The sequence below is a fragment of the Pseudorca crassidens genome, chromosome 13 (genome assembly GCF_039906515.1).
Source record: "Pseudorca crassidens isolate mPseCra1 chromosome 13, mPseCra1.hap1, whole genome shotgun sequence".
NCBI lineage: Eukaryota > Metazoa > Chordata > Mammalia > Artiodactyla > Delphinidae > Pseudorca > Pseudorca crassidens.
In genome coordinates, this window is record NC_090308.1 from 43,510,242 (window position 1) to 43,528,732 (window position 18,491).

Consider the following 18,491-nt stretch of genomic DNA (forward strand, 5'->3'; position numbering starts at 1 on the left):
AGATGTTAACCCATGACAGGTTTTGATAGCATTGGAATGGCACAAGGGGGAAGCGAGAATAGATACAGCAAGAGTTGTAGGAGGGCTTCCCTGGTGGCGCAGTGGTTGAGAGTCCGCCTGCCGATGCGGGGGACATGGGTTCGTGCCCCGGTCCGGGAAGATCCCACGTGCCGCGGAGCGGCTGGGCCCGCGAGTCATGGCCGCTGAGCCTGCGCGTCCGGAGCCTGTGCTCCGCAACGGGAGAGGCCACAACGGTGAGAAGCCCACGTACCGCCAAAAAAAAAAAAAAAAAAAGAGTTGTAGGAGAAGGCCTCCCTGAGGAGGTGATGTACACACTGACACCTGCAAGATGGAGCAGTTAGCTGGGTGAATCCAGCGGGGAGAGGGCAATCCAAGTCCAGGGGGGCACACAGCTGAAGCTGGGGATTGGGGTTAGTCACTCAGGTACAAAGTACTACGGACAACAAAAAATACACATCATGATCCTGCCTGCAAGGTACCAGTGCCCTGGGATTAAGAGATGTAAATCCCATGTTAATGAAAATCCTCAGATGCTTAGAGCAGTGCATGGCATACAAGTAAATTCAATTTAAGTATTGCTATTATTATCAGTCGGGCGCTGGTTAAAAAAAAAAAAAGGTCCTGACTTGTAGCATTTGCTCATTTCCATGGTATAGTTATCCCCACCATGGCCAGTTTCAAGCTACCAATGGTTACTGCACACCATCAGACTTGCCTCTGGTCAAAGTATTTATTCAAACTTGGACAACTGGAGTGTCTCATCCCTTGGCAATACTGATTAACATATGCGCATGCGATTCCAATGAGGTCAGATTCCTTCCCAAGAGAAAGGGCCCTTTCTAGCAGGGATGCCACCAGGGGTGTCCAGAGCTGCGTTCCTTACCTCTCCAAGGAGATGGTTCTGTAATAGGAGAGAATGGGGTCAATGTGTAAAGAGGAGCAGAGAACAGAGGTGCTGAGAAAAGCAGGGAATCTGTGCCTTTGAAAGCCCTCTTCTTGGGGCTTCCCTGGTGGCACAGTGGCTGAGAGTCCGCCTGCCGATGCAGGGGACACGGGTTCGTGCCCCGGTCCGGGAAGATCCCACATGCCGCGGAGCGGCTGGGCCCGTGAGCCGTGGCCGCTGAGCCTGCGCGTCCGGAGCCTGTGGTCCGCAAAGGGAGAGGCCACAACAGTGAGAGGCCCGCATACTGAAAAAAAAAAAAAAAGTCCCAAGGCCTTGGTCCTTGAAGCTCTTCCTCAAATTATGTTGAGTCACCACAGAAGCCTTCCTGGCACAGGGCCTCCACCACCCACCCCCTTGCTCTCCCAGCCTTAACTGCCACTTACTTTCTCAACAGTCTCACCTGACAAATAATCACACACAATCCACAGCGGGTGCAAACGGGTGCCCCGTGGGTCCTACGCAGACCACAAATTATATTTGGTTCCCACTGAAGGCTGCCAGATAAAATATGAAACAACCAGCTCAATTTGATTTTCGGCTAAACGACAGATAATTTTATAGTATGAGCTTATCCCAGGAAATATCTGGAACACCCATATACTAAAAATGTTTTTTTTATTTGAAATTCAAATTGAACCGGTGTCCTGTATTTTTCTTTGCTACATCTGGCAACCCTATAATCCTGCTGTGTTCGAAAATGAGCTGGTGTTTAAAAATTGAAAGACTTCTCATACAAGCTTAGATTTCTAATTTGTCTTGAGAGAATTAGATCTGACAAGACTGAGCCTCTACCTACGCCCATGGCAAATGCTGGCAGGAGTTGAGCACAGCTGCGCTTGAGGAGGGGCGTGCGCGCACTCTCCCAGCCGCACGTTTAAGTTAACTGCCTGGGTCCAGACACTCCTGAGTCAGCAACTCCAGGACAGCACAGGTGTCATCATTTCTACGATGCTTTTCCTGAGCCCCCCCCCCGGTGAGGCGACGCACCCAGTTTCACGTTTGCACGACACTCTGCACTTAACTAAATGCCTATGAGACTGATATGAGAGGCACGCACAGTGATCCATGATGCAGCGCCACTGCCATCTCCGGCATCTTCTCCTGCAACGCCCCACCTTCTGCTTGACACCCAGCAGATCCAGGCGCTGTTTCTCACCTTTAGGTCCTTGCACTGGCCATACTTCCTCTGCCAGAAATGCTCCTCTCTGCCTCCTCACCTGCCACTTGTAACTCCTGTGCTGGGACCCAAGCATCACTCACTCCAAGGACTCTCCTCTGGGATTTGCAGCACACATAAAGCCTGGTGGGAGGTAGCAGAGACCTGCCAGCTGGACCACCTTGCTGGGTGACCCTGGATAAGCTACTTATCCTTTCTGTGACTCAGTGTCCTCATCTCTAAATGATGATAATAACATCTAACTCACATGGTTGTAAGGGTCAAGCCAGTTTATATAGCAGAATGCTTATTAGAATACTGGCTGTTAGTGCTATTTTCAGTTACTAAAATACCTATTATTTATGCAATTGTTCCACAATTATTTATTGAATCCCGTACGTGCACGCAGTCAGCTTGGCACACAGAACACACAATAAACTGTCACATATACTGATGTCAAGGGGTCATGGCTCTAGGATCTAGGGAAAGATTCCAGCAAGTAAACAGGAAAATTTAAGGCAGTGTGTAAGTACTGTGAGAAATTAAGGTTTTTATGGAAAACTGCAGATGGGATAGGGACAGAAAGGTAAACTTTAGGGGGCCAGGCTACTTAAGATGAGACCTGCCAGCTGAGAAGTTTGTGTGATGAAGGGAGGAGGGCCCCAGGCACAGGTAACAGTCAGTCAGCAGCAAGGACCAGGCAATGCTGCCCTCAGCACAGGGGACCAGAACTAACCTTTCAATACCTTTACCCATTACAAGGCCACCTGAAGATCTGTGTTATCTCTGTATCCCTAACTCTATTATGGTGCTCAGCACATTGTTGGTACTTAATAAAAGATTTCTGAACCAAACAGGATATAAAACGCACTAGGTTAATGTTTTCAACCTTTAAATATCACTTACATTCGAAGTTTATAGCAAAGAACTCTTGTCTTTTAACGAGCCTGTATTCTGAAATTTTATGCTCACTCATGCACAAAAGTGGCTCTAATGACAATGGTTTTAACAATATTTCCTTCAAATGAAGGTGACTAGGGAGGAAATGCAAGAAAATGTTAATCAGGAGAAGATTTGAAAGGCAAAGGGAAGGAAAATATGAGTCAAAGACCTAGAGGAACCAGTGGCCAAGGATCAACAAGTAAAGTCTCCTCAACTCTCAACATGACTAAGGAAACACCTGTACAGCAGGAAAGCAGGAAAGTATAATAGAAGGAACAGTACACTTCTTTTTTTCCACCATCTGTACATAGAGAACATGAGTAATTCACTGTTTTGACCTTTGAGGGGTACCTGAACTGCTGATTGGAGCACTGACCTCACCATACTGAGGAGCAGCCCTTGCTGATGCCTGCACCAGCGGCCAGGAGCTCTATTCATAAGTGGTCAGGCTGGGGAATGATATGGGTGGTGACTATAAAAGCAAACACTTGTATGTGTCCAACACAGCTCTAAGCATTATCCATCCTTTACCCTTTTAATCCTTTCAACAACCTTTCCAGGCAAATCCAATTATTAGCCCCATTTTACAGATAGGGAAACTGAGAATAGACACGGGTTAAGTAACTTGCCCGAGGTCATAGAGCTAGGAACAGAGGAGCTGGTGCCCTCTGTCTGCAGTCCGGCTGCAGAGTCCTCGCTTTGACTACCATAACCAGCTTATTTCGCTTGGATATTTACATATTTGACTAAAAAAAAAAAAGTTAATTTTTCAACATTAGTTTCCTTGTGAAACCAAAGGAATGGGGGAGGGAGAACAATTCACTTCAGGGTACAGGTGTGGAATCATACACACCCCACTTCCCCCTCCCTCCCTAAGTGCAGTGAGGACCCAGGCTGTTGTCAGGATTAGACCTTACTCGAGGTGCATGGAGCACGCAACAGGTGAGCAAAATTTATTTCCTTCTCTTGGCAAAAGGCAAAATTAGGGCTAACATATTAATGACTTTTCGGTTAGTCTTCCAATACACCACACAATTTCTCCCGGACTGCAGTGTTTAAAAACTAACAGGCGGTCTCACGGACGTGCAAAAGAAAAACGCAGCCAAAGAAAATACAAGTCGTTAACCAGGTGGCTGTATCGGCGCTCTGCTGGTGGCCAGAACGATTTGCTGAGAAGTTCCAAGGCTGGGGATATGCAATGGACACCCCGAGTTCCCCTAGCCCCACCCTTCCTCTGACCCAGGAACCGTTTCCCTAGCCCAGTCTTGCACGACTTGTCCCTCCTTCGCCCCTTTTCTTCCCTACCCATCTCTCAAACTTGGCTAAGGGCTGGGCTAAATAAGCCGGTACCCACAGCACGGGCGGGGATGGGGGAATGCACACTTCCTTCCGCCCCGCCTCGCCGTGGGAGGCCGAGTTCTGCGCAAAGGCGCGGCGGCTGCAGGGCCCCGGCGACGCTCACCGCCGCCTAAGCCGGGTAGAAACTCGAGCCCCAGCCGCCATGAAGACTGCACGCCGTGCGCCCCGGCAGCCCGCGCCACTCACCCGGGCGCTCTCAGGCAGGTTGTAGCGACACAGAGTGTGGTCCAGGTCGAAGCCGACCACGTCGCAGGCGGCCAGGGAGAAGTGCTGAGCCATAGCTGCCCGCGGACCACCGGAGAGCTCCTAGACGCCGAGAGGCGACGAAGAGCGCGCGGGCAGGACGTTGCGGTACTACCGGGCAGGACGCGGCGGGGCGGGGCGGGGCTGCGGCCGCCCCCTGAACGCCGCACCGCTGCCCCTCGCGCTTCCCGCGCCCGCCAGCCCCGCCCCCGGCCGCGCTTCTGCCCGCCCCTCGCGGCCGGACTTCCCCGCACCCCGACTGGACGGTTCGCTCCCCAGCTTTCCGCTGACACTCCCAGGCCGGCTCCTGCCCCACTGTCACCACCCTGACCCCCGCCCCGAAGTCCCGAAGGCGGGATGTGACCAGGAGCGGAGCCGCTGCTGCAGGAATTGGAGGCGGCACTAAGCCCCTGTTGGCGCAAAGCCTTCGCCGCAGAATTAACCGGGCCTCCCCTTGGTTTTCAAGGCGCCAGGGAAACCAAGAGAATGTCAAGGTACACCTGACCCTTTACTCTTGTGTGCGAAATGATATAAGATTATGGAGAAAATTTTATCCACTAATATTCCCCTGACCCAATTAGCCTATAATTTGGAAGATTTTTTTTGCCCATGAGACCTCTGACTGGATTCAATCAAAAACTTTATATTCTTTAGTAAATTCCTAAGTGTATTTGTAAGCAGAAACATTTCACCCCCTGGAGCGCGTTGGAAAATAAATTTATTAGAAATCGTGAAGGACCGTTTTGCAAAATGACAATGATGAAGGAAACCAATATTGGTTGTTATTTGATTATCCTATTTTTTATTGTAATGCATTTTTTTCTATGAAAGGATATTAGAAACTTCATAGAACATACTACAGAAGAGAGAACTTTATGCAAACAAAGGTTTAAAGTTTATAGAACACAATAATTTGAATGACAGTGTTTTCAATTCTCTCAAGGACTGTTTATAGCTAGTATCATTTTAGATGGATGAAGGGCTAGGACTTTGAGATCTTTAAAATAATTTAAAAGAGAAAATACAAATTATTTAAAAGAGAAAATACAAGTCATTTACAAGAGAAAATACAAACATTGACGTTAAAAAGAGAAGATATAAATGTATTATCTTTGTACTGCTTCTGTTTTAAATTTAAAGGAACACTTTACCCAATAGAAAAAAATCAATAGTCATGACATAATGAAAATATAATTGGTTGAGAATTCCATTTAACCCTTACAAATACTAACACTTGTGGGGCTAATAGACCAACCAAGGAATTGATTTAGTACAATGAATAGTTGAATCTAGTAAGACACTTATTATACGTAGTGGACCCATTTGAATAAATTGGTAACTTGTTCCGTTATGACTTGTAAAAGCCCCAAACATCTCTCTGGAAGAGGACAGGAAAGAATCCTCAAGAAGATTGAGTGGGGACTTCCATGGTGGCCCAGTGATTAAGAATCCACCTGCCAACACAGGCGACACGGGTTCGATCCCTAGTCCGGGAAGATCCCATGTGCCGCGGAGCAGCTAAGCCCGCGCATCACAGCTACTGAAGTCCGGGTGCCACAACTTCTGAAGCCCCGGTGCCCTAGAGCCCATGCTCCACAACAAAAGAAGCCCCCTTACTGCAACAAAAAGTAGCCCCTGCTCACCACAACTAGATAAAGCCCATGCACAGCAACGAAGACCCAACGGAACCAAAAAAAAAAAAAAATTTATTAAAAAAAATAAGATTGATCTGTTCACTGATTGGAGCCCAACACCATGTCTTTAATGTCTGTGAATCAAAAAAGACAAAAGCTGGATTGTATCATAGCTTGTACCTATTTCCCTTTTGTGAGTCTATTGGCCATAGAACTGACCTTAGCATTCCTCTTTGGCCCCTGCAGTAGAGTGCCTGCCAAGGTCAAACTTTCAGGTAGACTACACATTGAAGGCCATAAGTCTCCTTGGAGGATATCTTGTTTTATTGTGGGATTAGGCACGTTAGGGACTTCCCTTAGTAATGTAAATGTACAAGTGCACTCATTGTTAGAAGGAAGAGTATGAAAGGATGGTTTTTTTCATGGCATAAGTGTCCCTTGGACTGGAGAGTTGGCCCTTAGACCTGAACATGCTTAACAACAGTTGTATCTCTGCTGAGAAACAACTGTTATACATCTTATATTCCTCACGGTCTTGTGCTAGACAGCCTACAACATTTACACTTTGTAGGAGGGTTTAGAAAATTATCGGATCCCATCATCCTGAAAGATCTGCCACTCCTCCTGGAGCTCCACTCACATTTCTTGGCCACTAACCTCAAAGCTCAGTCTAATTCCTCTAAGAACACATGGGATGGTTTCCCTCTTTCCCTTCACTCCTTACATAACCCTGAACTTAAATACAGACATTAGCTTTGTTTCACAGGCTTATTTTCAAATGAAGATATTTTCTTTTTTTCTGTACATTAAACTTTTATCAAATGTAGTGGTATATCACCTCTTCTATTGTCAACCAAAAGTTCAATGTTCTACTCAGATTCCAATTAATTTCTGTTTCTTTGAGTGATATATAAAATATGCCAGTGTTAGGGACTGAATTGTGTCCCCCAAAGTTCATATGTTGAAGCCCTAAGCCCCAATGTGACTACATTTGGGTATATGGACTTAAGGAGGTAAGTATGGTTAAATAAGTTCATGATAGTGGGGACCTATCAGTATGGCTGGTGTGATTATAAGAAGAGGAAAAGACACAAGGGATGCACATACACAAAAGAAAGGCCACATGAGGACATGAAGAAGGTTCAGCCTGCAAGCAAGAGAGGTTTCACAGCAAACCAGCCCTACCTACACCTTGATCTTTTTTTTTTTTCCCACATCTCTATTGGAGTATAAATGCTCCACAACACGGCGTCAGTTTCTACTGCACGACAAAGTGAATCAGCCACACGCATACATACATCCCCACGTCCCCTCCCCTCCGACACCCCCACCCTACCCACCCCCTCCCTCCGGGTCCTCACAAAGCACCGAGCTGAGCCCCCTGGCATCACGCAGCAGCCTCCCACCCTACACCCAGTACTGCACATTCGTCAATGCTACCCTCTCACTTCCTCCCAGCTTCCCTCCCCTACCCCCTCCCCTACCCCACCCCCCTCAAGTCCTTCCTGTATGTCTGCGTCTTTATTCCTGCCCTGCAACTAGGTTCATCAGTACCCCCTTTTTAAAATTCCATATATATGTGTTAGCATATGGTATTTGTTTTGGGGTTTTTTTTTTCTTTTATTTATTTTCCCAGAATTTAATTAGGCTGATTTTTTGTTGCAACAGCTTTCGAATTCTTTTTTTATTCTTTTTTTAATGGAAGGGTAGCAGATGTACAATCTTATATAAGTTACAGGTGAACAATAGTGATTCACAATTTTTAAAGGTTATACTCCATTTATAGTTATTATAAAATATTGTTTATATTCCCCATGTTGTACAATACAACCTTGGAGCTTATTTTATACCTAAGTTGATTTGCATTTTTTTAAACATCTTTATTGGTGTATAATTGCTTTACAATGTTGTGTTAGTTTCTGCTGTATAACAAAGTGAATCAGCTATATGTATACGTATAACCCCATATCCCCTCCCTCTTGCATCTCCCTCCCACTCTCCCTATCCCACCCCTCTAGGTGGTCACAAAGCACCAAGCTGATTTCCCTGTGCTGTGCAGCTGCTTCCCACTAGCTACTTTACATTTGGTAGTGTATATATGTCAATGCCACTCTCTCACTTCGTCCCAGCTTACCCTTCCCCCTCCCCATGTCCTCAAGTCCACTCTCTACATCTGCCTCTTTATTTCTGTCCTGCCCCTAGGTTCTTCAGAACCTTTTTTTTTTTTTAGATTCCATATATATGTGTTAGGATATGTTATTTGTTTTACTCTTTCTGACTTATTTCACTCTGTATGACAGACTCTAGGTCCATCCACCTCACTACAAATAACTCAATTTCGTTTCTTTTTATGGCTGAGTAATATTCCATTGTATATATGTGCCACATCTTCTTTATCCATTCATCTGTCGATGGACACTTAGGTTGCTTCCATGTCCTGGCTATTGTAAATAGAGCTGCAATGAACATCGTGGTACATGACTCTTTTTGAATTATGGTTTTCTCAGGGTATAGGCCCAGTAGTGGGATTGCTGGGTCGTATGGTAGTACTATTTTTAGTTTTTTAAGGAACCTCCATACTGTTCTCCATAGTGGCTGTATCAATTTACATTCCCACCAGCAGTGCAGGAGGGTTCCCTTTTCTCCACACCCTCTCCAGCGTTTACTGTTTGTAGATTTTTTGATGATGGCCATTCTGACCACTGCACCTTGATCTTGGTCTTTCAGCTTTCAGAACTGTGAGAAAATAATTTCCTGTTATTTAAGCCTCTTAGTCTGTGGTACTCTGTTAAGGCAGCCTCAGCAGACTAACATATAGATGTTGTGTCCAGTGTAGCAAATAATATGGGTTGTTTGAAAGATCTTTGCTTAAGTTTTTTGCTTATTCGTTAGTTTATAAAATCTTGGTACTTTTATTTGTGTGTAATATCAATATCATGCTGTGAAGTTTTAGGATTTCTTTAATACTCCTTGTACGTATACATTTTTTCTTATAATTAGGAAGTTATAAAATAATTTTGAAAAGCTCAGAAATAAGAAGTTATGTTTTTTTTTTTTTTTTTTTTGCGGTATGCGGGCCTCTCACTGTTGTGGCCTCTCCCATTGCGGAGCACAGGCTCCGGATGCGCAGGCTCAGCGGCCATGGCTCACGGGCCCAGCCACTCTGCGGCATGTGGGATCCTCCTGGACCGGGGCACGAACCCATGTCCCCTGCATCGGCAGGCGGACTCTCAACCACTGCACCACCAGGGAAGCCCAGAAGTTATGATTTTTATTGCTGATTTTCTAGAATTTAATTTCATCATTATAACTGACCTACATTTTAATAAAGCTAATACTATAATTTAGGAACTTTAACCTTAGATTTGGCTTTTACTTAATTTGCTATTTACCTAAATAATAACTTTGTGATCAGCTAGCTTAAGTTTTAGACACTAAAATAACTCACTAAGTGATATTTTGTGGATTTATAATACTGTATTTTAACATCTACGTTGTAAATGTTATTTACCAAGCATTTGGGGGTGGGGGGAATGGCCTGATTGTTTAATCTTTCATTAGTTTAAAATGTGCTTTTCTAAATACCCCAAAGTAAACATAATATTCAACCTTTTATATAGTATAAGCCAATCTACACGTCTTCTCTGGGTCATATAATTTGTTTAAAGGGAAATAATGAAGACTATTTAGTACTTTAAAAAAATGATAAAATGTACAAATGACTAAAAATTAATCTCTCTAAGCCATTTAGCTAAATAGAGCCGAAAGCTGATTTATAATACTGGGCTGTGGCCTTAAGATGGCAGTAGTTCTGCACTAGGAATATATTTCATTTAATTTCTTTAGTAACCTTACAATTTTTTAATAAAAAAATACATCATTTTCTACTCTCCATTTCTGCTCTTGCCACAAGAAGAGAAGCCTACTAAGAAATTTTAGTGTGCGTTTTTTTTGTGAGTCTAGTTATTTTTGATGGTGGAGAGGGAAAATGTGATGGGATGAGGTCCTTTGGTAGAAAACTTCTTATTAAGGTGTGTGTGAATAAAAAACCAAAATGTTTAAAATGTGAAATAAGCTCCTCTTGGAGAGAGAGCTAAAATACCAAATGGCAAAATTGTGATTCAAAAAGATCTCAAACAATGTAGCAATGGATTGAAATTTAATTGGGACAAATGTTGAGTTTTGGGTTAGGATCAAGTAATTAACTTTATCAGTATATTATGGAGCATCTTGATTTATCAGAAGTTAAGTCAGAAAAAAATATGGATAAACTCAAGATGAACTCTGCTAGTTATGATTTGAACTCAGTTTCTCTTTAATTGGCTGTCACTTCACAATACTTCCCTTTGCCTTGGCTGTCCTTCTGGGGTGTGAAGGTTTCTACATTGCAGAAGGGCTAACATGTTGTCAAGGAGTCTGGGAAGAGACTTTAGGTCCTTGGTTAATAGCATCCATACAACTGCTTTTCCTCAGCTAGACCATCCCTGTCAGTCTTTGGTTGCCTCTGGTCACATTGGCCACACCATCAGCAGCCATCCCTGCTGCATAAACTCTGAAACACCTCTAGTTACAGTGTCATCAGGAAAATGTTTAGTTTCACTCAAACCATGAAACCATTCCACACTCAGCCAACCTCTGTTCCTCTCTCGAGCAGTTCCAGGAAACTTTCACAGGAGACTTTTGGTTTCGTTATGGTGGAGTCTGGCTACCTCAGACCCTTTTTCTACCTAGTTGTGACCCACCATTCCTATTCTAGTGATTGTCCTGTGCTGTCATAGGACATTCTGCAAAGCTTTTTTTCTCTTAGAATTTCAAATGAGAATTAAGACTCGATTCTCTCTTTGGGACTCTCAAGCTCATGTGGAAGGTTCTGTTGCCTTCCATACAAGGGATTTAACCTTGCAGTGGGACAGAATGTAGGGTTCCTTTCTCAGAGACGCATACAAATGGCTCTCTCTCATGCTCTCCATCCTGTTTCCCTGGGACTCACATTGTCAGATAAGGTACAGAATGCCTTTCAAGTACTTAGGTGAGTAAGAGTTTCGATTCTTCAAAGGCATCCAAATATGAACATATCTCAGAAACCCCTTATGAAGTGTGGTCCAGTCAATGTGGAGTTCCCCATGGCTCAGGCATGAATCCATAATTTCTTTATCTCCGAACCTCTTAAGCAGGATGTTCACTTTCATGACAAATACTGAATGCATCTTATCTGTATATTTTCATTTTGACCTTTTATCTCCTTCCAATCATGCATTTTTTTATGATGTACAAAAAGTTTCCTTAAATGAGTAACACCTCTCATAACTTAATATAGTTTGATTCTTTACTTTGCCACAGTTTCCTCATCTGTAGAATCAGATATTTGAAAGTTTTTTTAAATATATTATCTATTTATTATTTTAAAAAACGACTTTCAAAATTGATTATTTTATTGCTCATCCACCCTTCTTTACCAATGTTTTTTCGTAAACACCTGGTAACAAAAATATTCCACACCAGCCCTTTTGAAAAGCAATATACAAATGAGTATCAAGAGTCTTAGAAATGGTTTATATGTGTTGACATCTTTAATCCAATTCTAGACATCCATCCTAAGATCTCTATCCCAGAGAAACATCAGGTAATAGGGTAACTGGGTAATGGTACTGATATACTTTTCCATAATTTGACCCACTCCTGTGTTTCAGCTAAACATTCCAACCACTATTCCTCTAAAATGGATTCTTAAAAAGCATTCAATTAATACAAAAGAAGGCAGACAAAGAGAAGAAAATAAAAGGAATGCTGAACAGTTGGGAGCAATAGAAAGCAAGTAACAATATGGTAGATTTAAACACAGGCATAATGATAATTATATTAAATGTAAATTATCTAAAGACTGCAATTAAAAGTCAGAGGTTATCAGGTTTGTTCAAAAAGCAAGATCTGAGTACAGCATCTAAAGAAACCAACTTTACACATGAAGCTATAAATACCATTTGAAAATATTGGAGATGCACCATGAGGTATCTGCCATCATGAAAGACTTTAGTAATCCGCTTTATTAGTTTTCTCTAACATATTTCTATATAAATTGACTTGTTATAAACAAAAATAAAAGATATAAACAAAGAAAGACCGTTGCTTAGATTTCTAAATTTCTGGATCTTAAAGCAAAATCAGTTTAGTAGTCAAAAGATTTGTTAGGCAGGAAGCAAAAAGCAAATCATGTATTATCTCCCCTATCTTTGTTTTTGAGTTGCTTTTAACCTCTATTCTCTATACTTCCTACCTACCTACCCACAGAAACTGGTATTGGGATTTGTGGAAACACAATCACAAACATATCTGGTTGGCTAAGGTGGGTTTCCAGGCCACACCTGTCCCCTTCTCCATCACCACAGTTCCCACTCACAAGTGGCTTACAGTCCTTTAAAAACGTGGCTGGGCTTTTCAGGATCAGGGATGGGAAGTACAATGAGCAATTCTGTGGTCATTCTGTGGTTGCTGCTTCTTAATCCTTTCACCATTTTTGTTAGCATGAAGAAAAGCTCTACTCATTTTGACCATATTAGCTAGTTCTGCCTCATAATAGGAGCACTAGTTAGAAATGGAGTTGAGTAATAGGAAATCCTCCCACTTCTGTAAGGTACATGTTCCCCATGACTGTTAAGTACATTAAGTATTTTTTCTTTAGGGTTGTTTTATTATTACCTGTTTTTGTGTCAGGCTTCTCTACCAGCTGTAAGTTATTTCAGACTGGGACCTGTGTCTTGTGCATCTTTGTATCTCAGTCCGTAGCACACAGCCTGGCACATAATGCCCATTGGATGAATGTATGAATTTCCATTTCCTAATTTCCATCTTCATCCATTGTGAATTTTTGAATGGGTTCAAAGAAGCTTTTACTTGGAGGCAGGAGACACTATATTTCACTGACACTCTAAATCCATGTTCTCAGTAATCAATAAATCAGGATTTTACAGATTTATAATAAAGATTTTAATCTCTCGGAGCCACAGTTTCAGGCAGTGTTCTGACAACCATTAATTTTTAGTCCTGTCAAATACTAGTATAAGTGTATCAGGCACTAATTTTTCATTTGACCTTTGGTAGACTCTTCACTGTCTACATAAGAGCTCTCATGCAGGCTGTATAAATTATCATAGGGTAAAAATAGCCTATGCTAACATTTTGGGAACCTAAGAATTAACTTCCCCAGTCACACTTACTTTTTAACGGTGCATCATGTAGAAAAATACTCATTTTAAAAGCTTTGGTTTATATATTTTATTGTGAGGTTCACAGAATTTTTCTAGTTTCTATTAATAGATGCTGCCTATATTAAGATAATACTGCCTATTAAACTCTTCATTAGAACTGTTGACCCTTGGAAAATAGCATTTTTTTATACACTGTAATTTATTCTTGTTCTTAAAGCTGTATTTTAAAAATGTCATTTGGACATGCAAACAGTTCTTAATGAGAACGGTTGAATAAATTCTGCTTTTGGCTTGCAGTGGAAGTGTCAATATATGCATAATTTATTATTATTAGTTTCTTCTGGAAATTAGCCAGGTAAGCAATATAAACAATATGCCCATTTTTTCCTTTTTTTTTTTTTTTTGCCCCCAAATATGACAGTACTCCAAGGAGAGTACACAAGTGCTACAGAGTCTCTGGGTGCACACGTGACCTCTGTCCTCTCTCTCTCTCTCTCTGTGGTGTATGGGTGTGCACACACTCACACAGCGCACTTGCACGTGGGTAGGGGGGCTTGTCAATGAGTGGAGGAATAGCAAACAATATTGAGCTTCTTCCATGCTCCAGTCATTGTGTTAATAAGAACATTAAGTAATGACCTCACTTGATCATCACAACATAGAGGTAGGTAAGAGCATACTCATTTTACAGATGAAATTCAAATCCAGATCTGTGTGACAAGAAGTCAGCCCCTTCTTTTTTTAAAGCTCTATTTCACTATAGTTATTTATGCATAATACATGTGTGTGGTAAACAAAAATGAAGCCAATAGAATGAAAGTGAAAATTGTCTTTCACCATTACTCAACAAGTTATAATTTATCTTCCTAGAAATAACTGCTGTACAGACCTATTCCAACATACAAAAATGTAAATATTATATATTTTTAATATTTAAATATATATATATATTTATCAACCTACCTCAGTCCCCGCCTTCATATTTCCCATTCCTGAAGATTTTAGTTCTTAGCTCATTGTAATTTTTTCCATCTCCACTTCTCTCTTAATTTTAAATGTTTCCAATACCCTAGCCTCTCAATTCCTTTAACTTCTCTTCTACAATGATCTTGTCACTCACACCATTTCAGTGGCCCACTCCCACCTTCTTTATCATCTCAAAAACAAGCATCCCACTCTCTTGCTACCCACTTCTGTTTTCCAGCTCATGTCTTCAGGTTTCCAGCTCCAACAATACTTGAGTCCACTGATATGTACAATCCAATGATTCCCATCTCCTCTTCTCTGTCCTTCACTGCCATTATGTTCTCGCTTCTTTTTGCCAAGCTGAATATTCATGGAGAATCATCACCACTTAGTTGATACATCCTTAATTCCTATATTGTTTTTTCACCTCTTAAAAAAAAAATCACAACACTGGTTGTGGTAGATTTCAAAAACAGCCATAATTCTTCTCTTCCTTGTATCTATGCCCCTTGCAATATGACTCTGCAGGCCGTCTCAGTAGGGGTCACATAAGTGTTATTTTCCAACAATTCATTAAACTGCAAGTTTAAGTTTTATGCACTTTTCTGTATGTTTGCTGTACATCACAGTTTTGAAAGTTTAACTAAATAAGGCATTTATTTCACATGGGGTGTTGTGTGTATTAAAATACATAACACAGGGCATTCCCTGGTAGTCCAGTGGTTAGGGCTTCCACTGCAGTGGGCATGGGTTTGATCCCGCAAGCAACGCGCATGGCTAAAAGAAAAAAAAGAGAAAGCAGGGGAGACTACCGCATATCAGACAAAATAAACTAAGGACCCAACCCAAACTAACTCAAGAGACAAAATACATTAAAAAAAAAAAAAAAAAAACTAATACAAAGCCTGGAACCATAAAAATTCCTCACCAACATTTGTTTTTAGGAGTCTGTGTGTCCATCCCAAACTCTTTACGAGTCCTCCTATATCTAATAACTGGATTCCGGCCTGGTTAGACTCATTTTTCCAGATTGGTCAAGAGTCATTAGAAGCAGAACAAGATTGTCCCTATGGGAGTGTTCTTTTGTCTTTGATCTTGGGAATAAACAATAATGGTAGCCAACAAGTTAAATACCTCTGTCTAACAAATCCTTGGATGCCATGCTCATAACTGTTGGAAGATATTGAGGGTGTCCAGAAGATGTGATACTCTACTCCTGGATCAAAAAACCATCTCCTCCAGTTTTCATTCTCCAATGTACATTCTCTTGTAAGACATGTCAGTGTCCAGCTTTGTGTAACTGCTGTAAGAGTATGAGTTGATCTGGCAGGGTCAGAACAAACGAAGGAATCTGGTCATAGGCAGGATTTGCATCAAGATCTATGACCAAGTGAAGGTGATTCTCCATCTTCTTTGAAAGAAAGAAGCACAGGCTTTCTCCAGTGCCAGCAGAGTCCCTGGAATATAGGAAGTAGTCAAAAAATGTTTGTTTAACGAGTAAGGGAATGTATAAATAAATACAATAATCAGGAAAGAAGTTAAGGGATAATTACAGTTTAAATCAGAGGAGAGGAGACCATAACTTACAGAAAGATCATATTGAAATAGCACTGTGAACCTACTACAAGGATCAAATTACAAATCTGAATGAGGTAAGAGGTGAGAAGAAAAGCGTTGTTATTAGTTTCGTAATTCTAAAGCTTGGATTTAAATAATCACAAGAAGATAAATGATATTATTAACTATCTTTTATTGAGGGCTTACTTTGTGTCAAAAATTTTATAAGCATTTTACATCTATTATCTCATTTAATCTTCACAGTGATCCATGTGGTGTAGATACTATAATTATCCTCATTTTTACAGATGAGGAACTGGGCATCACAAGATTAAAAAAAGAAAACCTCAAACTTGCTCACAGTCACGTAGATAGTAAGTAGCCATAGAAGCGACAAAAACATCGTGACCTAGCAGTCTATTCCATCCATAGCAGAGAAATGAATGGATGATGATGTAAGAGCCAGTTCTTCTCCCAAAAGGAGAGAAGAGTTCAGCAAGCAGGTGGAAGAAGAGAAGCAGAGGGGCCTTGGTGAGAGCAGAGACCCTCGCGGGTGGTTGCAATGAGCCTAATCTCTGCGCCTCCCCTTCTGGCTGAGCACTCATGAGGGAGAGGATGATGGGGGCACCCCAGTGCAGTGAGTGTTCCTTGCTTCCCAGAGTGTAACCAGAGAAGACCTCACCTAGCGAGTCACAGCAGGGAGGAGCCGTTGCAGATAAAACAGGGCAGCAGCTCAGCTTCTCTTGTATCCTGGAGAAGAGTAGGAACTTTCCTTTGTCCCTGAATGGAGCTCTGAGGTAAGACTGCGGAGAGCTACAGATGAGAAGAGGCCTTGGGATGGGACAAGGGGACTTAGATCTCTCCAGTCTGACTCTTATACAAGGAAAGAATCTTAAGACAAGTTTTCAATAGGGCTTTTTATGCCTACTGGTGGTCCCCATGGCAATTTGAATACTGTATATGAAGTTTTGCTATCTATGAAAATTTGACCATAATGCAATAAAAAAGTATTTTAAAAAATACTTTAAAATTTTTCCTCAAATTTAATTTTGCCCCTTATATATCTGATTACTTGCAGAAATAAAGCAACTGGATAAGCAAAGAAGAACCAGCATACTTCATTACTGAGAGGTAAGCTCATTAACTATATGGATTTGCCTGAGACCTCCCCAGTTTTAACACAGATAGTATTTTGTGCCAGGAGATCCTCAGTCCTTGGTAAGCCAGGACCGTTGGTCATCAGCAGCTGCATACAAACCACATCTCCCTAACATTAAAGGAATTTAGATGAGTCAGTCCCAGTATGACTGGTTGTAGCTCTGCACAATATTCCTTCTTAAGCTCTAAGTAGACTTTCCTCATTCGGACTCATTGAGAATTTCTTGAGTCGTCAGCAGCTCTCTGAATTGTGGATTTAAAATTTTTTAAAATGTTTTCTGGGGAGATGTGAGATACCTAACTCTATGAAACACCAAGGACTAGGCTAGAAGAAGCATCTGTGGTAGCTTTGCTGACCAGGCAGGTGTAATGTGGGAGCAGATGCTTTTGACTTCTCTGTCACTGGAAGATAGGAGTCAGGACAGGACAAGAAATTCTCTGACAGTCTTCTTTGCCCTAGCAACAGCCAGGAGCCAGGATTCTGGACTTTGCTGTCAGCTGTTTCATTAATTCCCTCAGCAGTCCTTGGCATGTTGTCAGCTCTTTTATTAATTCCCTCAGCAGTCCTTGGCATCATAGCCAAACATTTTAAGCTCTCAGTCCGTCAACTCTGGATAATTCTTAGCTATCTCACAGTGTTGTTGTGGGAACTGATTAATATTTATGAACACATTTAAAAGGAAAAGTGCAGTAGAAATATTATTGAATGAATTGAAAAATTGTTTCCTATATAATATTATGCACAAAGGAAAATAAGCCATGGACTGTAGTGTCTTCTCGGAACAGTTTTAAAATAATGATCAGTTATCTGCCACTTCCCCTTTCATCTTTAATAAGCTTAGTGTTTTGTTATTTAATGTTCTCAACAGTGATTTCTGCTAAATTTATTTTTATTATTATTGTATTGATACATTTTGTTTCCTGTTAAATTCAGTACATCTCTTTATTTCCAGTTAAGATTTTCTAAATCATTGACTATGATTTTCCTCCACTGAAATTTGTCCAGTATACAAGGGACATTTGTCATTACTTAAGAATAACTATTGAAACCCACTGCTTAAAAGAATAGATATTTCTCTAGCCAAGATCATTGCATCACATTTCTGTTACATGAATTCTTGCCCCATCCTTACATTCTTCTGAATAAAATTAAAAGTATATTTAACTGGAAGAAAATGGGATTTTCAGCATAAGAAAATTATACTTAAGGATTTGGTTAAGCTCATGAATTATGTAAAATAGAGAAATAATACCTTTCTCATAAAACACGTATTAGTAACAATTCTCAAAATATTTGTTTTGATAGT

At 41.4% G+C, this 18,491-nt stretch overlaps 1 protein-coding gene across 4 annotated transcripts in view; it reads right to left on the reverse strand.

The window, feature by feature from the left end:
* NT5DC1 (5'-nucleotidase domain containing 1) overlaps positions 1-4,856 on the reverse strand; it is a 120,196-nt gene extending 115,340 nt beyond the window's left edge. For 2 of the 4 annotated variants that reach the window (XM_067702305.1, XM_067702304.1), the window contains exon 1: positions 4,608-4,856. In XM_067702305.1, the coding sequence (XP_067558406.1) occupies positions 4,608-4,700 (93 nt within the window). In that variant the 5' untranslated portion in view covers positions 4,701-4,856. The remainder of the gene's footprint in view (positions 1-4,607) is intronic. The other 2 variants (XM_067702303.1, XM_067702302.1) reach the window with 2 other exon arrangements.
* Positions 4,857-18,491: the final 13,635 nt, after the last annotated feature.